Source organism: Hirundo rustica, chromosome 2 (genome assembly GCF_015227805.2).
Source record: "Hirundo rustica isolate bHirRus1 chromosome 2, bHirRus1.pri.v3, whole genome shotgun sequence".
Classification (NCBI taxonomy): Eukaryota; Metazoa; Chordata; class Aves; order Passeriformes; family Hirundinidae; genus Hirundo; species Hirundo rustica.
Window position 1 is genome coordinate 18,270,934 of NC_053451.1, and position 23,072 is coordinate 18,294,005.

At 41.2% G+C, this 23,072-nt stretch overlaps 1 protein-coding gene across 1 annotated transcript in view; it reads left to right on the plus strand.

Annotated features, from left to right (window-relative positions):
• The window catches only part of GUCA1C (guanylate cyclase activator 1C), a 39,698-nt gene extending 22,436 nt beyond the window's left edge, over positions 1-17,262 (plus strand). The window contains exons 2-4 of the mRNA XM_040056411.1: positions 11,293-11,442; positions 14,062-14,149; positions 17,132-17,262. Of these exons, the coding sequence (XP_039912345.1) occupies positions 11,293-11,442; positions 14,062-14,149; positions 17,132-17,262 (369 nt within the window). The remainder of the gene's footprint in view (positions 1-11,292; positions 11,443-14,061; positions 14,150-17,131) is intronic.
• The last annotated feature ends 5,810 nt before the right edge of the window (positions 17,263-23,072 follow it).

Here is a 23,072-nt window from a genome sequence, read left to right on the forward strand (position 1 = left end):
CATTACACAGCCTTGATATGTAGCTAGTTCGGATTAGGTTAAGGTTTCTCCGAAAAGTTCGCAAACAAATTAGCATGCATTCTGCAGCTTTCACTGAGGTGAGGAAGAGTTTGGAGCATACCATTATCAGCTTACACTGTAATTTTGTCAGATTATGTGAACAGGCAATGGAGATTAACTTTGGACAATTAATCATAATTATTTTTAAGTATTACTTGTTAAATTACGATGAAGATAAAAAGGGAAAAGTAATTTTAATATGAAACTGTTCAGGAAGGTGCTTCTTTTATTTAAATAATTTTTAATATTTCTTTTAAGGTGTAACTGTCTCTTTTTTTCTATTTATTTATATATTAATTAAGAATAAACCAGTTATTAAAGTAACAGTCTACTATAATAATACAAGTAAGGGTCTGCTATAATAATACAAGTAGTTTAGGCAATGATAGTATATGCACGTAAATTTTAGGAGGTGTCTTTCATATATCCCTTGAGATTCACAGAGTATTATACAGAAGCCCCCAAATCTGCCAAATAGGACAACTTTGCCACCAGAAAATATGTGTGTACTTTTGTTGGGGGTTAGGATTTTTCCTTTTGTTTCTTTCACTCATGGAAATTTGTCCCATCTGTTGGTAAGAGACACTAATGACTGGTACCTAAGAGAGACAAAAGAAATGGCCAGGGTGGAGGAATTAATGGAAGGGATGGACAGCACAGCAATGACCATGACAAGGCCAGGTGCACAGGGCAGATGTTGTGGAACCTGGCAAAGCTGGGGCCATCTCAGTACACCACCTTTGTTGCAATGAATAATGCCGATACCAACCGAGAGACAGCGGGTCCTGTCGCCAACAGGCTCAGAAATGATGAGTATGATCAATGGCCCAATGCAGGCTCATGTCTCTGCTGTGGTTTAGGACTTCAAAGATGAGTTTAAAGAGGAGATTAGGGAGGTGAGGGTGCAGGTAAGGAAGAACAGTGCAGCACAAGTGTGGGTCACAGACCCTAACACAAGAGCCTGATGTCCCCCGGCTAGGAAGTGGGGGTACTCTGCAAGAGCTGCCCTGTGGCTTTTCCTGTGTGACCATGGGGAAGACATGAGAAGGTGGGATGGGAAACCCTGGCAGCATGGGTGCGTGAACTCAAGGAGGAAAACACTAACCAAGGGAGTTCCACTAAAGCCTCCCATGACCAAGCTGCCAGGTATTACAGAAGGGAGGATGGTCCGTCAGATCCCTTTGAAAGATCCTCTACTATGTATGCCCATGAAGGGAACAATAACCAGTGTTAGAGAGGCCCTGCCTCTAGCCAGGAAGAGGCATGGGAAAACCAAGTCTTTTGGAGAGTGTGGATCCGATGGCCTGGCGCATCAGAGCCACAGAAATATGAAGCTTTGGTTGATACTGGTTCGCAGTGTATGCTGATGCCATCGGGACCTGTGGGGGCAGAACCTATTTCCATTGCTGGGGTGACGGGGGGATCACAGGAATTGACTCTGTTAGAAGCCGAGGTGAGCCTGACCAGGAAGGAGTGGCAGAAACATCCAATTGTGACTGGCCCAGAGGCCCTGTGTATTTTGGGCATAGACTTCCTCCGGAATGGTTATTACAAAGACTCTAAGGGATTCAGGTGGGCTTTTGGAATAGCAGCTGTGGAGGCAGAGGGCATTAAATAATTGCATACCTCGCCTGGACTATCAGAGAATCCTTCTGCAGTTGGACTTCTGAAGATGGAGGAAAAACAAGTATCACTCGCCACCTTGACAGTGCACTGCTGGCAGTACCAGCTGAATCAAGATGCCGTGATTCCCATCCACAAGATGATCCGAGAGCTGGAGACCCAAGGGGTGGTCAGCAAAACCCACTCGCCCTTCAACAGCCCCATCTGGCCTGTGCGCAAGCCTGACAGAGAATGGAGATTGACTGTGGGCTATTGTGCCTTGAACGAAGTGACTCCACCATTGAGCGCTGCTGTGCCGGACATGCTGGAACTCCAGTACAAGCTAGAGTCCAAGGCAGCAAAATGGTACGCCACTATTGACATTGCTAATGTGTTTTTCTCCATTCCTCTGTGTCCTAGGGTGACTTTATGATGCTTGTATCCCCAATCGTCTCTTCTGTTTGTGCTGTATATTGAGTCCTGTGCCTTTAAGACTGGTTCTAAGAGCAAGGAGAAGCGCGGCGTTTGTTTTGAGAAAACTGCCTGACTCCTACACATTCTGCTGCAGACAGCGTGTTCGGCGGAGGCTTGGAGAGACTGCAGGACAGAGATCTTTTTGCTTTTAGTTAGTTTCAGCTAGCTAGGGCAGAGAAGTTCCCTGGACTGTCTGATTCTTTTTCTTTCCTTTTTTCTTGGAACTGTTTAAACCTGCTCTGGACTGAAAACCCAGGGGAGCACTGGGGGCTGCACCTGCGGCCCACCGGGGCCTGGACCTCGGCATTTTCCAGCAGCGCCGGAGAGACTGGGACTGAGGAGAGGCTGAGAGAGAGCTGAGCTACACCCACAGCAGGAACTTTCTCAATTTGCCATCTCACTCCAGAAGGAGAGGTTTTATTGTTTCATATTATTCATTCTTTATACTTGTATGCACTTTGTTTGTTAAGTAAAGTAGTTTTTTCCACTTTTTCTCAGAGGAAGTTTTTTACTGGACTAGTTGGAGGGAGGAGCCATTTGGGTGTGCTCCCTGGAGGGATCCCATTCAGGGGTTTTCTCCCAAATTTGTCCCTAAACCAGGACACTCTGTCAGCAGAATGCAGGCCTCAGTTTGCTTTCACCTGGAGGGGCGTGCAGTACACCTGGAACCGACTGCCCCAGGGGTGGAAACACAGCCCCACCATCTGCCATGGACTGATCCAGGCTGCACTGGAAAAGGGTGAGGCTCCGGAGCACCTACAGTATATCGCTGACATCATTGTGTGGGGGAACACGGCAATGGAAGTGTTTGAGAAAGGAGAGAAGATCATCCAAATTCTGCTGGAAGCCAGTTTTGCCATCAAGAAGAGCAAAGTCAAGGGACCTGCCCAAGAGATCCCATTTCTGGGGGTAAAGTGGCAAGATGGACGGCGGCAGATTCCCACTGAGGTCATCAATAAGATCACTGCAATGTCCCCACCAACCAGCAAAAAGGAGACACAAGCTTTTCTAGGCACTGTAGGATTCTGGAGGATGCACATTCCTGAGTACAGCCAGATTGTGAGCCCTCTCTACCTGGTCACCCTCAAGAAGAACGATTTCCATTGGGGCCCTGAACAGCAACAAGCCTTTGCCCAGATCAAGCAGGAGATCGCTCACGCAGCAGCCCCTTGTCCAGTCAGGACAGAACCAGAAGTAATGTGTTTTACTCTGCAGCTGGGAACAATGATCTGTCCCGGAGCCTTTGGCAGAAGGTGCCTGGGGAGACTCGGGATCACTGGGATTCTAGAGCCAAAGTTAAAGAGGGTCCGAAGCAAACACTGCTGTGATAGTACAAACTTATGCTGTAATAATTTGTCATTACCAACTAAAAGCCTACATTATCATTAAAAACATCACTTGTTTGATGCAAGTACAGTTGAATTCTTGACTGTAGGTCTTAATATTATGAGTTCTGAGTTCTGAGCTAAAAGTTTTAGACCACGTGAGGAAGAGGTGACTGACCTGACACCACAGCGCCCCCTGCAGCTCAGGGGGTATCATTGCACCTGCCCTGCCCACCAGCAGCCACCAGTGCCCCTGCTGGCTGTGACTGTAATTGCACCTACGGGAAAAGGGCTCCAAGCCAAGGGAAGACTGCGGTTGTGTTTCTGTTTTCTCTTTGTTGTTAATGCTGTGGTTGTTGTTTGTTTGTTTGCCTTGTTATATACATATTAGTAAAGAACTGTTCTTCCTTTTCCCATATCTCTGCCTGAAAGCCCCTTAATTTCAAAGTTATACTAATTCAGAGGGAAGGGGGTAATATTTTTCCCATCTTCCTTGGCAGACATCTTTCTTTTAATACAAGAGGAGGTTTCCTGCTTTTCCTGGAGGTTTGTCCTGCTACGCTTTTGAATTTGTCAAACAAGAAAAATCTGCTAGGATTATCAAAAAGGAATTTGCTGGAAAGTGTGTTGTCATGGCTGCATTTTTTAGTGTTTTTCCTCTCTTGCCTACTGCTTTAAGTTGGGAAAGATGTTCCTAAAAGCACATGCAAAGGCTCAAAATTAGGAGTGCAGAAAGCTAAACCCCAGCATCCAGGAGAGGATGGCAGAGGGCAGAGCTCTCTTTTCAGTACAGCCTTCCTGGGCAGAGGCCCCAGCCTGTTGACTTCCCTGTCTTCTCCAGTAATCTTGAAAGAAAATTGTCAGTGACGGCAGGGAGTTAGGGGCTAGTTGTTAATTTTAAAGTAATAAAATTTCCATCTTTACATTTTGGATTTCACCAGGTTTTACCAGGGTAGCCTACAAGTCTGAGAGGCAGGACACATAGCTGTCTCTGCATTTCCAAGTCCTCCAACACAAATGTCATGGTAATTTCTAAGTCCCCAGACCTTGCAGGTCCTCTTCATATGGGCAAAGCGGAACGTTGCGTAACAGCCTGGTCAATACAGCCTCATCCCTTTATGTAACAGTGAGAATGCAACAATTAAAAAACCGCTTAACGATCTGCAGCTCCTAATTCCCTGCTTTGTTCCTCATCCTTATTTAATAATCTTTGCTTGCTGAGGTCTCCCCTGTCCCATGACAAATGCCAGCTCTGTTTACTTACGAAACCTGTAAGTCTGGCCAAGCCCAAACTCCAATACAAGATCCTAGGGAAGTATTAAAGTAAGAGAGCTACAAGTAGCTCTTTATTTCTTCAATAACTGTATATGCAACCTTTGAGGACCAGATGAAAATGTTCAGAAGCAAAACCAAACCAAGCATGGTTGGCCTCAATGTTCTTTGAGGCCTTTTCCAACCTACACGATTCTATCGTTCTCTGATTCCATTAAATGGAGGAAGAAGAAATGGAGTGAAATGAATCCTCCCTTAGGTTTCTGAGGGCAGAGAAAGCAGTGCTATATTTGAAATTGGACACAGAGAGAAAGAAAGCAGCACCTAAGATTAGCTATAAATTTCACAGTTATTCTGGGCTGTTTGATCCACACCTCCTCCCTCTGCCTTAAGAGGCTTAAGGACTATTCTGAAAGACAGGCTATTGGGAAAGAAGGTGGCTTAATGACCTAAGCCCTAGGTTTGAAATACCTGGACCATCTATGTTTGCACACTTATTGATCCTGATAAACCATTTGAGCTATTCTCCTGCTGTCAGATTGAGTTTAGAGATTTTCCAGGAGCAAATTTTGGAAACAAGGCACTGCTTATTGTGTATAGACTTTTGGTAGAGCCCACAGTGGTCCAAAGAAGATGATGAGTTCACTCATGCTTGTTCCTCAGCATGCAGGTGGTTTTAGAGTCTTTTGCCCTCTTGCATAGCTCTGTGCCAAACCGATGAAAGAGACAGGGTCTTCACGTTTAGATTTTTCAAGGTTGCATACTTCGTTTATTGTTTCTTATCTTACCACTTTCTCAGTCCAACTAGATCTTTGCAGCTGCCTGGACTTCTCACGACTCCTCCCGTCCCAGGGCTGTCCTTATCTTTTATACTAATTGCTACGTATTTCTTATTTACCATTTCTTACCAATGTCTATCCCTAATACTAAAGAGGTCATCTCTATTCTGACCCAATCTTCTTGAATTACTTTGTGCCAACGTCACTGCTGAAATGGAGTGAGGGAAGAAGAAAGAAGAAGGAGACAACGCCCCAAATTCTCCATCTTGCCCCCATTCACTTCAATGCTAGAAACCTAAATATACTGTTTTTTCACCCTGTGATAAGCTAAACTACTATTTTTCACACTCTTGTGGCCTGTAAACCTTCTCGCAGTGAAGGAAGTTTTTCCCATGGACTGAGATCAAAGCCAGTGTCTCTCTGAGCTCTGGGCTGGGGTCCCAGACCCCCCTGTCCAGGTTTCTGACCCTCCAGGGCAACCAAAGGAATGCCCTGGACTCCAAAAACCACAGGGTTTTCAGGGACAGAAATTGTCCCTTTCCACATGTGTGGCCACAGCATGTGGCATGAGATGGCTGACTACCCCTGTAGTAGGGGTAGGCAGGGGATTCCTGTCACTGCTATGAAACCACGCTCAGGGAAGAGCTGGGCAGCCAAAACAAGTTCAGATCACTCTGGTACAACATTGCATAACTGTGCTGTTTCAGATCAGCTCTGTATTTATACCTGACAAGTCAATTATTTTTAATCTGTATAGTTTGAAGTCCTAAGAGTTTTTTCAGGATCTTTGAAGATTAGCAGTGCTGTTCTGGGAGCCAAAGTGTAATGCCCTCCTACAGCTCCAGGGCTGGGATATTAATGGCCAGGGTATAATGTGGCAGTCCCTCACTGCCCAGCTTTGCCCCAGGAGACACACATCTCCGTCCTCACCAAGTAATGGTGAGCAGCCTCCCGTAAAGGTAGACTGGCAGCCTGAAGCAAAAACCTCTCATGAAAGGACAAAATTAAATTTCTTTTCCCTCATGAGATCCAGTAGCTAATGAAAAACTGAAATGGGCTCTGGGCCCTAGGCAGTCATGGATGCTAGTGCCCTGAGGACTAATTTCAAACCATCAGTAAGTTCTCCTTCCATTTTTGGAGCCTCCTTTTGTCTTTGTTGTGTGAATCAATCTGTTGCAAATGGCTTAAAAAATCACTCATCAGTGAAAGTAGAACAAGTTACAAAAGCACAATATCAAAGGACACAAACACATGCACGACCCCAAAGTGTCCTTAACTTTCTAGTTCATCCAGTCAAGCTGTTAAAAGAATAAAAATACATCTACATTTTTATTAAGCTTACTATGCATAGAAATACAGAAGACTGGGGCATGTAAACGAAATTCTGAACCCATTTTTCTGGAATGTCTCCAGCCCACTCCTCAGAACCACATTAGGAGGGTTCTATCCCTCTGTTTGACACCATACCCAGAACTGACTCCATGTGCCTCTGTTCATTTGGGCAGGGGAGGGTGCAGGACTTCACCATCCCTACAGGCGCCCATGGCAACACGCTGCAGACAAGGAAGGCAGAGCCAGCGCCATACAGACACGGAAAAGAAACCTTCACACCCCCAAATTTGTCTTGTGTCCTAAGCTGATGAATAAGCAGGTTTCACTAGCATTAATTCCATTTAATAAAAATATTACAAATAATTTGACAATTACAGGGTTAAACACCAAAAGTAAATAATTTATATCTTCCACCACTGGTAATCAGTTCTGCTTGTTATGTTGTTGGGCATTATTTAAACATTTATTTTATTATTCTTACAGTAGCCCTTTGCTTGTGAATTAATGACTTCCTAACAGGCAACAGATACATTGCTGTGCATGCTGCAGAGAGGTGTTTTACAGAGCCCAGAGACACATAAGGACCTACCTAGATACATGTATTAAGAATAATTAAAGAGCAGCAGATGGGTAAATAAGCACAGCAGTATTCTTTTAATAACATCATAACACATTTATTGCATAATTTGTTGTACTCACAGAACCCCAGGATGATCTTCATAGGTTACTGTTATGATGTTTTTCATTGTTTAATGTAGTGTTTTGAGATGCTACTGTAAAAAGTGCAGTATTTATCTCAGAAAGTTCTGTGTATGTGCAACAAGATCACTGTAGCCTTCTGCATCCCATAAATATTTTCTTTTTTACCTACAAGGTATGTTTTCTTGGTGTAGAAAGGAAAACATTACATTTCTCATAAATGCTTTTATGAAATGCTTCTAGTTCCACATCAAGTAGACAAACATGTCTACCTTCTCAGTATTTCAGTGCCTGAGAAATAGAAGCCAGCTGCTGGCTACCAGGTCACCAGTAGTTTTTGCACGACTGCAGAAAGTGGCAAGAGCTTTCCTGATAACTACAATTTCTCCAGGTGTTTTCCAGAGGTGGGAGTTTTTTTGACCCTGGCCTTCAGTCCCCTCGTGTTTGGGACAGGCCATAAAATCCACCAGATCAGAATTACATACCCAAACACATTAGACCGGTTATTATATTTTCCAGACTTCTGATGTTTTGTCAGAGCAACAACAGTGACACCAAGATGCAGAAAGAAAGCAAACATAATATTTTCCAAAATCCCAAGTGAAATGTAAGGGAAAAAGAAGAAAACTGATCTGGTTATGGACATCCAATTAATCTGTAGTTGCAATAAGCAGTATGAAATGCATTAAAAAAGCTGCAATGTGAAATGCATTTAACCACATTCTTAATATATGTATCAAATCAGATGATGGAAATGCAATCAGCAAAATACATTTTGACCTCCAGTAAAATACTTTATGAGATCCTTCTTGAAATAATAATTGCAAAATGGAAATTTAAGCCAGTGTGCCAAAAAGAAGGTTAAGTTTGCACTGTGTGATATGTCATTTTTGGTTAAGCATTGATTTTAATACTGGTATACTAATTTTGTTTGAAAATTATATGTAGTTACTGTCAAATTTAATCCTTGACAGTGGTTGAATGGTGTCTTCACTGCATTTGCTTGTGATTGCAGTTAGAGTAAAACAAACACCAGAGAACCTGCAGAGGGTCTGTGAAGCAATGGTTGGTCTGCATGACATGCACACACCATTTCTGCTTGAAGGCTGAATCCAGTGTTTGAATACATTGGATTTATCTCTTAGGTGCCACTCTGCTGATCAGCCACACAAGCATCTGAGGGCACATTTGTGAGGGAAGGAAGGGAAGGAAGGAAGGAAGGGAAAGGGAAGGGAAGGGAAGGAAGGGAAGGGAAGGACGGGAAAGGAAAGGAAGGGAAGGAAGTGGAAGGGAAAGGGAAGGGAAGGAACAGGGAAGGAAAAGGAAGGGAAGAACAGTCGGAAGGGTAACGAAGGGAAGGAACCTAAGGGAAGGATAAGCGGACCTGGAAGGGAACAGGAACGGATAAGGAAGGGAAAAGGAACGGGAATAGTAAAGGAAGGGAGCAAAGAAGGGAAAAGGCAGGAAGACTGACAACGGGAAAGGACAAGGAAAAGGGGAAGAAGCAAAGGGTGGGGAGGGACAAGGAAGAAAAAAGGGAAGGGAAGGGGGCGAGAAACAAGGCAAAGGTCAAGGGATAGGAACAGGAAGGAAGAAGGGGAGACAGGGAATTGCCGGGAAGGGACGGGGAAGAAAGGGAACAGAAAGGGAAGAAAGAAGGGAAGGGAAGGGAAAGGGAAGAGGAAAAGGAAGAAAGAAAAAAGAACAGGGAAGGGAAAGAAAGAAGGGAAGGGCAAAAGCAAGGGAAGGGAAGGGAAGGCGAAAATCTGAAAGAAAATGGAACGAAAGGGAAAGGAAGGGAAGGGAAGGGACCCCCCCCGAGAACAGGAGGAAAAGGGAAAGGATAAGGGTAATCGGAGGGAAAGGAAGAAGGGATAACGATAAGACCCAACTTCCCTATAAAGGGAAGCAAGGGAAGCAAAGGGAACAAAGGAAGGGAAAGTAAAAGGGAAAAAACAAAACGGAAGAAGAAAAAAGAAAAAAAAGCGAGGAAATACCAAAAAAAAACGAAAAGGAGAAGAAAAACAAATTCCAAAAAAACAAAAAAAAAAAAAAAAGAAAAAAGAAGCAAAAAAACGAAAGAAAAAAAAGGAAAGAAAAGAAAGAAAAGAAAAGGAAAAAAAAGAAAAGAAAAGAAAAAAAGAAAAAAAAGAAAAGAAAAAAGAAAAGAAAAGAAAAGAAAAGAAAAGAAAAGAAAAGAAAAGAAAAGAAAAGAAAAGAAAAGAAAAGAAAAGAAAAGAAAAGAAAAGAAAAGAAAAGAAAAGAAAAGATGGACTCCTATTTAAAAATATATATATCCAGTCTTGGAGAACCCACACTCACTTCCACAATCTATTGTGATTGAATCTAGGCAGGTATATGTGTGGGGATGGTTTTAGGCATTTTGGGTTGTTTCCAGTGGAAGATTCGTCAGCAGAGCTCTCAATTTCAGTATATTCTAGCCCTCATAAATTCCTGTTTGACTTCATTCTTCGCATGCTCACATGTTTGGTTCCTTGTCACAAAAATATACTGATGGTGCCTGGAGGACTTCAAAAGACATGTGGTACTTAGGGACACAGTTTAGTGATGGACTTGGCAGTTCTGGGTTAACTGTTGGACCTGATGACCATAAGGGTCTTTTCCAACCTAAATGATTTTGGCAATGAGTCGCACCGCATCCTTACAGGTCTTCTTTTCCGGTAGTACAGTGTTGAGGACTGATTAATGCCTGATGATTGTAAACCTCAACTGGCAAGATGTCTGTTGATATATGACAATAAACTAAGTAACATGCTAAACCTACTTGATACTCATCCAGCCTTTCCTTTTCAGTCAAAGGCCATCTGAAACTGACAAGTCTTTCCAAGATTTTCTGAGCAATTGGATTCTGACCAATTGGATTCTGATCACAAGACTAAATTTACCAGCTGTTAATTCTTTTTGTACGCACATGAGAAACAGTTGGAGCAAGTATGCTCCAAAATCAGCAACTGTTTCTTCCATCCTAACCACATTTTCACAGAAACATAAGAACATCACTACAGGAGCCTGCCCTTGACAGGCTTCTATCAGTAGCTTGAGCAAAGCAGTAAGAAAATAATTAATCAAATAAATTTGAAATTCTCTCTTCCTATGAATATCCCCAATCCTCAATATTTAGAGACTAGTTTATTCCTTGAATGCTTTATATCCCATGCAAAATGTTCATCGGAGAGACTTGATTTTTATTTGGATAAGCCACGGTACTTAGGGTTCATGCCAGAGTATTGGTTACAATTTTAAAACACTTTATTACACGGTCTCTCAGATGAATAACACCTGAAACTGCTCTGTGGCACTGGAAATCATACATAGTTCTGCAGCATAGATGTAAACAACTCCACTGTAGATATCTCATTCGTACCAAACCAGATATCCCAAGCTCCTCTTTTCCACACAGCAGTCTGCCACAAAAGTATTTCTTTTCCTCTTAAAAACTGTCAGTAACAATTGCACAGAACAGATTTGCCCCTTATCCCCATGACCCGCAGATTTCGGGGGAGAACAAAACTGTCCTTCCTAACACCCCTTCCTATAGCTCTTCCAGTTGAGCCCAGCCTTTTATCCTTTTTTAGTACCACAGAAGATTTCTATGTTAAGGTGCTCCATAAATCAATGTGTATTTGTAGGGAATTTGATGACCTGTTTCTGTGCAAGTGCCAGAAGGAACAGAAAACCAATGTTGCTAAATAGGTGTGTTTTTTTCTCTCTCTCTCTTTCTCTTTTAGGATGGATTTATAGACTTCTTGGAGTTCATAGCTGCAATAAATTTGGTTATACGAGGGAAAATTGACCAAAAATTGAAATGGTATTTCAAGCTATACGATGCTGATGGAAACGGATGCATTGACAAAAAAGAACTAATAAGCATATTCAAGGTAAGCAAGTTATGATCAATAGCAAGAGCATTTGATATAGTGCATTGCCCCTGAAACAATGGTTCATCATGTGCTGTAAATGGATTGTCAGTACTTTAACTAACGTTTTATGGAAAACCAAAATTAACAGTGGCTAGTAGTGACGCTCTTGACATTAGTTTCTTCCTTATTGAACGCATCTAAGTAGTATTTTACTTTGAACCATAGTTCGACAGATAAAATACTTTACTGAAAGCGAAGTACTGTAGAAACAGTAAAGACATTACTGTGATAAACTGTACTATAAGGCAGGGTAGAGCTGTAGCAGCTTAATGAATAAAACAGATGGTTACAAGTGTATGTGTCAGTCTATTGTGGAAAACTGGCTTCTCAAACTGATCTTGCAGCAAGAAGAATGCAGATGTCATTAAAATATTACAATATTTTATTTTTTTGAAAGGCTCTTAGATTTGTTTACTACAAATGCCATTACCCCTGTTTTGAAACGAAATCATGGAAATACAATTTTAGTATTAAATCACGCAGTGACATTTGGATAAAAACATTTTCAAAATTTTGCAGAAAATGGGTTTACTTCAAACCCATAAAACCAAAGAGGTGCAATTCTTTCTTTAAAATTATCTTCATAATTTTCAACTGGCTCTAATGAAATAACATTGTGCTCTTCGTTAGATGCTTTCATCCACAAAGTATGTTAGGGCTCCTTACAAATATATATGACTCAATACTGCTCCCTGAATGTACAGGACTCAGTACAGATCAAAGTTTCGCTGCAGGGAGCATCAAACCTAAATAGTGGTTTAATGTCATAACAAAAAAGGAACGTACTTTTACTGAATTTTGCATTAGTGCTGGTGCCAAGCCAGTCACTCTTAGAGACTTTAAACAGCTGCTGCCAAAACTGAAAGGAACTGCAACCAGATGAAGCTACCAGGTCAAGCAAATAAAGCTGATCACCTAAAGAGCTTTCTAAAGGTAGAAGGAGAGGCTGAATCTTCCAGATTTCTCCTTTGAGACTAATGAAATCTTTATTTCGCAAATATTCTCCATTAATTTTTGCCCAGACCCAACGAGTCAACAGTGTTTCGTCTGGGGCTGTACCCAAAATGAGAATTAAAATTAAAATCCTTTCAATGTAAAGAATATTTCTTTTTTAATTTACCTGGTTTTAAAACCAGTTTAGCTCTCTGTGTGTTTTCATCTCTTTTGGAGTATAAGAACTTTAATTTAAACCTACATAAGTCATTGACCTAGACTATATTAAAAATTGTGGGCCCTAAAAGAAAAAAAAGAACCAACAAGCTCGCAGCCGTTAAGGGGTGCTCAGTTTATAATAAGCATCAGTAAACAAGGGCTTGTCCAAAAAAGATGTGTCATATCTGAGACATTAATTTAGAAACACAGAAGTGCTATTAAAATTAAATCTGTCTCTACAGCTATGCAAACTACAGACCAGCATATGACTACCAATCATCAAAACTCCTTCCAGATAACCATGCACCATTTCAGTGCCCAGTATTTTACTATTTAAGGGGCTTCGGTGGTAGTCAGTGACTCAAACACTTCAGTAGCCACTGCTTTACTCTTGGCACTGCAATAAATTTAACTGTGGAAGGGATACAACTTTCTACTGAAGTCTGCAGGGTCAGACAAATAAAACAACAGAAGTACCTGAAGTAGGAATTAGTAATACAAAAAAGTTTATGTAACTATTTTTGTAAAATTATTGCTGCTTTTTGAAACAGACAGGAATTTGGGGCATTTGGAGGGGGCATTTTTATGATTTTATTTGGTCAAGAATTCCATATCAGTGCTGAATAGATTTACCTTATTGTTTTAAAATACGAGGTCTAATATAATCTTAGGAAAGAGACACCAAAAGAAACAAGTGGCACATGAAGTATAAATCTTACACAACACAGTTTGCCTCAAGATAATTCAAGTGCAGAGAAACAAATTCTATAGTGTGCCCATTAGATAATGTAAATGCATATTTATATATGCACATATTTTGCCAGTCAATGGGACACAATTTTGCAAAAACATACATTTAAACCTTTACTCCATATATTGAGTCCTTTTGCCACAAAAAAAAAAAAAAAAAAGGTAGAGGGGATTCTGGATTCTTCTGTTTTTCTTAACTTCTCTGGAGGACAAGTAAACGCTGACAATTTCCAGGACTGCTGACTTTATTTGTGATTATTAAATTAAACATGTCTTAATAGAAAAATTACTTATGCTTTCTCTGCATGTGCTTTCAGCTCGGAAAAACAATACTGCATTTAAATCATACAGACCAAAGGGTACTCTCTGAAGGCAGGGAACTCTCTGGGGCCAGATAAAAATGCTGATGTGGAATCTAAAGTGTATTACAGAGCAGAGGTGCCACATGGTTCTTGAGAGATACGCAAATTTTCTGTAATCTCCAGGTCGTGTTATGTTAATTAAATTTCCAGTCCTCATTACTTAAGTTTTACTTGAAATAGCTATTTATTTAGTGATTTTTGAAAGGGTTTGTGAACTAAAGAGTTGCACTTCAAATACTCCTTCTGCCAGTGCACTGTTTTCACAACTAGGTGGGAAAAACTCTGAAAGAACTTCCTGTGTTTCTGCCCTCAGGCTATCCAGGCTATTAACGGCGACACCAACATGAGTGCTGAAGAGTTCACAAACATGGTATTTCAGAAGATAGATGTGAACAATGATGGTAAGAATCTAGGTGTTGTTGGCATTGGCAGGGATGCCTCTGCAAGGAGGGATTTGAACATGCAGCTGAAGGATGACTGGTTTAGAAAACTGAATCTGTTCTTCTTTGCCCTTATTTTACTTCAGCTTTACAGTAAAGTGTAAGTCAACTGACAAAGGAATTACATGCAGTAAGGGCTAAAACAGAGGTCCTGCACTGTTCACCCAAAATGTCAATTCTCAGGTTGCACAGCAAAATAAAAGCGTGGTTGGTGGTGGGGGAGTAATGTATTTGTGTTGGTATAATCTATTTTAATTCCTTTAAAAAAACACCAAATAGGATGCATGGTTGCACATGCTCTAGGCATGTTCTGAAGACTGGTGAGCATATTGGATGTTCCTTGAAGGCTGACTATCAACACATGCTAAGATGCATGCTCCTGTTTTTTCCTCAAGAAACTAGATTAAGCCAATTGGTCTTGCATTTGTAAACTATAATTTCATTTCACTGCTTCAGAGTTGTTTCTAATGGAAAATCTGTTATGGATGAATGTCCCTCCTCATGCTTCTAATCATGAAGATACTCCTTCCACTGGCAACTATGTTTTTCAGCAATTGCTGTGATCATTGATAAATTAGGAACATCAGGAAAGCAAAAAAGAGCAAAGTCAGGTCACAGACAGGAATTTTGGGCAGTTTGGCAGAGGCATTTTTATGGTCTTATTTAGTGTATAGAGATTACTTTTTTTAAAAGTTGTTTGTAATATATAATCAGGGTATAAACAGTGGTCTTGTGACGCCTTAGTGGAGGATTTTTTTGACCCATTTCCTTAGCCCACCCTTCGGATGAATATGAAAGGAGTCCAAATAATCCAGTCAAAATCTAACCTAAATTCAATGATTATTCACTGTTTTGACCATACATTTACTGGCAAGTAATAATTGTATCTGATCTAGACCATCACTTGTATCATACATTTTCGCAAGGAAAATACAGACTATAACATATTCAGGATTATCTTCATAGTAGTTCCATTTCTAACTGTTTTCCATAGTTTCTTAGTTTTTAAATTGCTGGAAAGCGACGGGACTAGCTCGACCTGAGGAATGGTCCAAGTTTTACCAAGTTTAGCTTCAACTCCCTGTGGCTTATTAAAGAAAAGTGCAAACAGACAAATAAATTGTAAAGTCCTTCTTTACATTAATATACAATAAATATTCCCATGGGTTGTAAAGAACAATTCTTATACCAAATCTCCTCTTGGTTTTGCAATTTATTTTCAACATCTCACAGAAATCTGAGGCCCATCACAGCAGCAGTGAGTCTGAGCCTGCCAGTCTAACCTCACCTGGCAATTGCAGTGTGGTCTGTATGCCTGCTATTGGTACTTAAAATGTACAACTTGGGATCAAGAGGAGGAAATCCAAGACCAGTTGACCCAAATAAGCAGGAAAATGGTGCAGCATGTCCGTGTGATGAGTCCTGGGAGCCCATCCACCCAAACACCTGAGTCAAAAGCAATACAGAGGGAAGGAGAGGGGAACTAAGCGGAGTGCCTAGGTAGGAGGAGAGTTCAGAGGAAGTGAGTGGATGAGTGACGAAGAAGGATGACGCATGCAAGTGTACAGAGATGGCTTGTTCTGATTCTTCTTGTGGAAAGATTATATAGGTGGTTATTGAAAAAAGTACAAACTCCCTCAGGGCTCTGCATGCCAGCTCCAGGAGAGGGTCTTAGGACTTTCATTGAAGACTAAGAACCAGGACTTCTGTCAAATGATGACTTTCCTCTTTGTATGAGAATATCACCAGCATAGCAAGGACATAAGTGACTAAACAGAAAGCAAATTTTACTGACTATGGCTAGAAAGAGGTTTTCACATTTTTCAAATGCTGATCATTTTCCTTTTTCATGTCAGATGAAGTTTCCAAGGCTGCCATGGACAAAAACCAAGACACAAAAAAACCCCTACAGGGAGTACTTAAACCTGAGAATAGCCCAAAGTCAAGCGCGCTCAGCATTCACCAGACATCCAAGACTTGAATTGCTGCCCCCCTGCACCCTGGGGCCTTAACTCGTCCAGCTTTTTTCCTCTTTGCCTGGCCCTTGTCACTTCTTATTTTACTGAGAAAACATTCATTGTTGTGAATTTAAAGGAAACTTTTAAACCATTCTCAGAGGGAACAATCTGGCTCTTCTTATTCAACCAAGATTTATTTCTCCTCTCAGGGTAAAACAGTAACACTGGAATAACCCCTAGACAGAGGACTGTGTGCATTTCTGTGTACTATGCAAACAGACACATACCTAAAACTGGTCTTTGCTGACAGGGAAGAGAGCAGGAAAAGAGGAAGAACATTAAACAATATTCCTACTCCACAATAAAAGAGATTTTATTGTTGTCTTGAAACTTCCAAGTTATGTTATGATTTTGACATAAGCCCAAAATTCACACTCTAAATGACCCATTTCAGTTCCGTTGAAGAATTTATCTATCAAACCACTTTTTGTTTGTTTGTTTGTTTTTGTTTTGTTTGTTTGTTTTGTTTGTTTTGTTTTGCTTTTGTAACAACTGATCATGGCTCTAAATAATCCTAGTAGTCAACACAGGGACTATGCCCACTAATCTTTAGCAAATCACACCCTAATCTCTTTTAAAACCAGCTCTAAGATAAATTCCAGCCAGCTCAGTGAGAAGTGGCCAGTACATCTAAACTCAGCCCTGGTGCACACTTCATTAGAACCCCTTCATACACATTCATGAGCACTTATAAATGTCTAAGATTTCAGTGAAAGCTGTGTTTGACATGTTTTAACAGAAAAACAAATGAGTCTCAGTTCTAGGATCTGACTGATGCAAAGTGAGAAAACATTAGCAAATACTCTACCTGCATTTGTCTATCAGCAGCCTTCATATGGGATTCAATCTGGCATAAATGGTCTTTTGTTCACTAGAGAGATTGCTGGGTTTCTCAGTTTCTAAAGAGTATCTGACTTTCTTTTAGGGGAACTGACTTTAGAAGAGTTTACCAATGGTGTGGAAAACGATGAGCACCTAATGGAACTGATTGCAAAAAGTTTTGACCTTTCCAATGTACTCAAAGTCATACAGAACGGCAGGAGAAACAGTGTCTGAAGGATCCAGTCATGGAGGTGGTCTCTGTGTCATCGTTTCAAGGAAGATAATAGTTGATATTTTCAGAGAGCTTGATGTTGTCAAAGTCTGCCCGGGCAATACTGAGCAGCCTTCTCCCAGAGTAACAATTTTCACTCTTCATATATCTCCTTTTATTTTCTTTATTTTTCCCTTGCTAATGACTGTGGCAGCCACAGGAAAAGAAAAGAAAAAAAGAAAAAAAAAAAAAAAAAAAAAAAAAAAAAAAAAAAAAAAAAAAAAAAGACAGACAAAACAAAACAACACCCCCCGAACAACTTATTTTTCCTGCATATAATAGAAAAGGTATTTGATGCAGTAAAAGTAACTTACTTGATCTCTGTGAACATGTTGTGGTCAAACCCTGGCTAGCTGCTCACTCACTCCACTCCAGTGGGATGGGGAAGAGAATCGGAAGAGCGAAAGTGAGATAATTTGTGGGCTGAGATAAAGACAGTTTAATATTGAAAGAAAATGTGCGCAAGCAAAGCAAAGCAAGGAATTCATTCACCATTTCCCACAGGCAGGCAGATGTTCAGCCATCTCCATGGAAAGCATGGATCCATCAAGCATAAGGGTGACTTGAGAAGACAAATGCCATCACTTTGAACATCCCCTCCCTTCCTTCTTCTCACCCAGCTTTACATGCAGATCATGACTCCACATGGTGTGGGATTTCCCTGTGGTCGCCTGGGGTCAGCTGTCCTGGCTCCGTCCCTTCACTCCCTGTGCAGCCCCAGCCCACTCGGTGGTGGGGTGGGGTGAGAGGCACAAAAGGACTTGTCACTGCGCAAGTGCTTCTCAGCAGTAATGACAACATCTTTGTGTTATCGATATTGGTTTGGTCAGCATGTTTTCTTCTGTTCAGATTAATCAGTAAAATAATGAAAATAACGCAAACGGCAACTTTTTTAGAAGACACAAAGTTAATTATTTTTTTCTTTTAATATTGTGTTCTTTAACCTATTATTGAAACTGTGGGCACAAACTTTTAGGTAGGACTGTGTTCTATCCAGATGAATTAAGAACAAAATCTGCTTTGTATTAACCTAACATTTGCTCTAATCGGTACTCAAGATTGGATTAAGTTCTCTGGGAAACACTTCCGCTAGCTTAACATTCCCAAGATGTGTATCCTCCTTAACAAGCTCTCTATTACTCTTGATTTTATTACATTTGTTAATTAAAATAATGTGATATTTTGATTCTTTTTCCCAGGGTCAGCCACTGTTCTTGCAAATTAGCCTTTTATAAAAGTGTTGGAATTAAATTTTGTTGTCTTTGTAAAGCAAAATTAGAAGTTCAAAGAATAGCAAAGCCCAAACCATTTTGTAAGCACTCCCAGAGATTTGTGTTCTTTGACTTGTATGTCATCCTTTGCAAAAAAATGTTTTTTACCGGGCTCTTTGCCATGGCTACGTAAGACAAAAGCTAAGAGGTATAGGGTAACTTGTACTTCTGCAAAACAGACAGCCTTTCCCTAACTAATTTAGATATCTTTGCCCTGCCCAAATACCTGAGTTAAAACTTTTAGCAATTGAGTCTTTCTGAAATTTCTACCTCCTGTCAAACTGGCTTGCAATTGTCTCTGAGAGTGGTAGCCAAGACTGCAGGGAAGGCATTCGCAGATGGCATGATCACATATTCTTCATTTTTTTTTTTTTTGAAAGCAGGCTCAAAGCACAAACTTACTTTGTAAATGACAGGACTATTCTACGAGCTGAAATGGAATGGCATGAAATGTGTGCAAGGGGAAAACTGTAGTTCTTCCTGGTTCTATCAGGACTGATTCTCTCTCAAGTCTGTAATAAGTTTTATGAAATTGCTGTATTATATCATAAGACTAAGCTCTCCTTAGCTGATAATGCCCTACAGGCATCACGCTAATACTAATTACTGTTGGAAACATCAGAATTAAGCAAAATAATTCGTGCAAGGATTGGTGCAGGTTGAAGAAAACAGTTATTAAGACTTCAATATGAGTTTTTCTTCCAAATTCACTTCAAATCCATGTCCATTTGCACCTGAAATGTACTCCATCATCTACAATTATTATCCCAGGTTCTGGCTGATCAATGGAATATAGAAAGAATATGCAACATGCATCACTTGACATTATAAACAGTTCTGACATTATAGTTCTGACACTTGAATCTTTTATACCTTAATAAAAAAATATATAAAAAAAATAAAATTATGTATGAGATTGCTGGTGCTCTGAATTTTAAGTTCTTGTATTTACTCATCTTTGACACATAAATATGTCACTGTCAGTTTTTGCACATCCCGATTTCAGAAATTCACTGTTCTTAGTCTGATGCTTTCATATTTAAAGTCTATGAGGGTGGTGTCCTTCAGAACTGGATTTACAATATTTAAAATAAAATGTTCTAATCTAAGCAGCTTGGGTGTATGGAAACAGCTGTATTTGTGATTTTTGGTTTTAAACTAATGAAGTGACAGACTTGGAAAAATAACTGCTACCTATATACACTGACTTCTTTTAATAAGTGGATTTTTAAAAGAGTATTTCCATTTAAATTTTAACTGTAACTATATGAAGTGATTACTAATTCTGGGAGAGTTCTGTGTTGCATTATAGAACAATATATGTAAGGATATTATTGGCCATATTTTGTTAGACTAAGGAAGGAAGGTGTAGCTGAAATGCTCATTTCCTACCTTAATTTAAAATCATTTAGCAGAAACCTGTGTAATTAAGATGCAAGTATCTGTGTATTTTAATGTAAACACTGTGGCACACAATTTCAAAAATTACTTATCTACCATCACTCCACATGTTTGTGGCTATACATAAGATTGCACTTAAATTTTTTTGTAAGTTGATTAACATACATTTCCTTTGACTACTTAAACACAATTTGATAAACAGCTGCTTGAGATAAATGCATTATGGCCCTAAGTTCTACCTGAACTTGTCAGCTGCTCATCAAGTGTATCAGTAAAATCAGGTGACACATGAAAACCCTGTCAAGTGTGACCCCTCCTTCCAAAATCTTGTTCTGAAACAACATGAAGCTGCAACACATCATTCTGGGGGCGATTTGAAGTCACAAAGGTATACTGTAAGCTGACCTGACTATCAGAATGCCTATTGCTAGTTAAATGGACAGCAAAAAAAGGGGGGGAAAAAAGTGCAGTGTTAGTGCATGCTATGTACACACCTTAGCAAACACTTCAGTAGTTTAGGGCGATGCTGATCTGATGATCTTGAGGGATGCTTGAGCCCACAGGGTGCTTTTGCTTAGAAGCCCTGCATGAGAGAGAAAAGCTTCTTCCCCCAGAGGGTGCCTGGTCACTGGAACAGGCTCCCCAGAGCAGTGGCCACAGCCCCAAGGCTGCCAGTGCCCAAGAAGCATTTGGACAACGCTCCTAGGCACAGGGTGTGACTCCTGGGGACGGCGCTGTGCAGGGCCAGGAGCTGGACCTCAGCTACATGGATTGACATGCATTGGGGGTTAAGGTTTCCTATAGAAATTTTCCCCCCCCAAAGTTGCTAGGAGACTAAATACTGATGCTTAAAGGATACTTGCCCCACACAAAAGGTAGTAGATCACTTAGTTTGAGGGGAAGGAAAAGGCTCGGGGGCTCCGGGAGCTGAGGGTGGCCTCTTCTGCCCTCGGTCTCGGCATCGGAGAGGATGGTCGGGCGACTGCTGGCTGCGTGAGGACTCCACTGTTAACGGAGGATCCACTCCTGGGAATTCTACCACCATCCATCATCGGCTGGAGCGCCCAGGAATTCGGAGCTCCTCGCCTGCCCTGCTGGAGCTGGGCCAGCCCCTGTCCAGCCATCGCGGCTTCTTCAGCACTGCTCACTTTGCCTGCCGGGACATCACCCCTGCCTGCCGGGATAACCCACCGTTTCCAGCCACCAGCCCCTGGAGTGTCCCACTGTTTCGGCTTGGTGCTCTTGGGATCAGACTGCCCTGGGCTTGTGAGACAAAGCCCCTTGGGGTTCTTTGTTCTGTTTATTATTATTATTATTATTATTATTATTATTATTGCTGATGTTGTTTATTTGTCCTGTTATATTTACTAGTAAAGGACTGTTATTCCTTTCCCCATAGCTCTGACTGAAAAGCCTTTTTAATCTTCCAAATTACAATAACTTGGAGGGAAGGGATTGGAATTCCCCATTCCTGGAGAGGCCCTGCCTCTCCCTGGCAGATATCTGTCTTTTCAAACTAAGGCAACATGAGAAGTGACATCTTCTGCTTAGGCCTGCACTGATTTTTGCCTTAGAGCAGCCATGTGACAGAAGAGTCAGCCGTCAAAGGTAATTTAGTTATTCTAAAGGTCTTGCTGTATCACAACTTAATTTTTATCTCCACCTCCTCTGCAGCAGAATCATAGAAGTGTTTGGGTTGAAAGGGACATTAGAGATCACCTAGTTCCAAATTCCCTGCCCATGGCAGGGAACCTTCCACTAAACCAGTTTACTCAGAGTCTCATCCAGCCTCATCTAAGGATGGGAAGTCCACAACCTGTAAGAAAATTCAAGACACCTTGCTAGGCAGTTTTTACCATGCTTAAAACAAATGCTGTATTGAAACAATAACTTTTGAGTTGCTAAGTCATCTGGCTCCAGTTTGAAATTAAGGCCTGAACTTTTCATCTCATTTCAAGCAGCACTGTTTACAGAACACGTCCTGTGCAGCATACTGGAGATGCTGGAAGGGAGGACAGGATGGAGTCACAGAACCATAAAAGAAAAGAAGCAGGGGAAGAAACCTTAAAAAGAAAGGATCAGTCCTCATCAAAGGAATAGCATGACATGACAATCCCTGTCCCTAAGGGACATGTTCTGAAGGTAAGTCTAAATGTCAAAGTATGGAAAAGAGGAAAAGGAAGAAGAGACTGAGGCTATGGAGGGACATGTTCATGTCCCGTACCTCAGACAATACCTGACAACAAGTGCACAACAAAAACTGAAGAAAGTATATGGTACTTAATCTGAGGGTCTGTCTAAAATTTGGCTTTCCTTGCTGCTCTAATAGAATCAAAAAACTTTTCCAACAATGCACTGAAGGTAAAGCTTGAAAGACATCAGACACATTAGCTTGTCATCTCTTTATCATCTCCTGCACAAAGGTACAAACTAAAACAGTCTTCTGAAATTTTCTAGCATTCAGAAGACATCAGATTAGCAATGTTACAAAGAATCTGAAATAGTGATAATCTGCCCCCAGCAGTTTCTTCTGCACTGGTACTGCACCTGATTTCTCCAATACCAAGGGAACTAACCACTCAAGATGTCTTCCATTTATTCACAGATTTCACCGTGCCTTTCTCGGAGCAGTGCTCCGTCCACTCAGGCTAGCTCTGACACAGCGATCAGTCGGGGAACACTCCTCTGGATTTTGGGACCCAGAGGAGCGGCCAAGGGGATTTTCCCCTTTATCATGGGAGAGACCTCGCCAAAGATGGACAGAGGAGTTGGACTCAGAGAGCAAAGTCCAAGGTGTTTATTCAGTCCCATGCAGGGACATCTGAACCTCAGGGAATCTCTCCCGCCGAGCTCCGGGATTAAATACAGGGGAGGGACTAAGGGAGGAGACAAACCAACTTCCAATGAGGGACAAGGTGGGAGTGGAACAGGGTTGGAGGGACATTCAAAGAAACCAATGAGAACATAAAGGGAGGAACCTCCTCGGCTCCTGCCCTATCACTCGATGTCCTTACCTGAACTCTCTAGAAGCCGGCAGGAACAATCGAATGATAGGCAGGTCCTCTAGGAGGGGACTGGGAGGAATATGGGAGGATTGACAG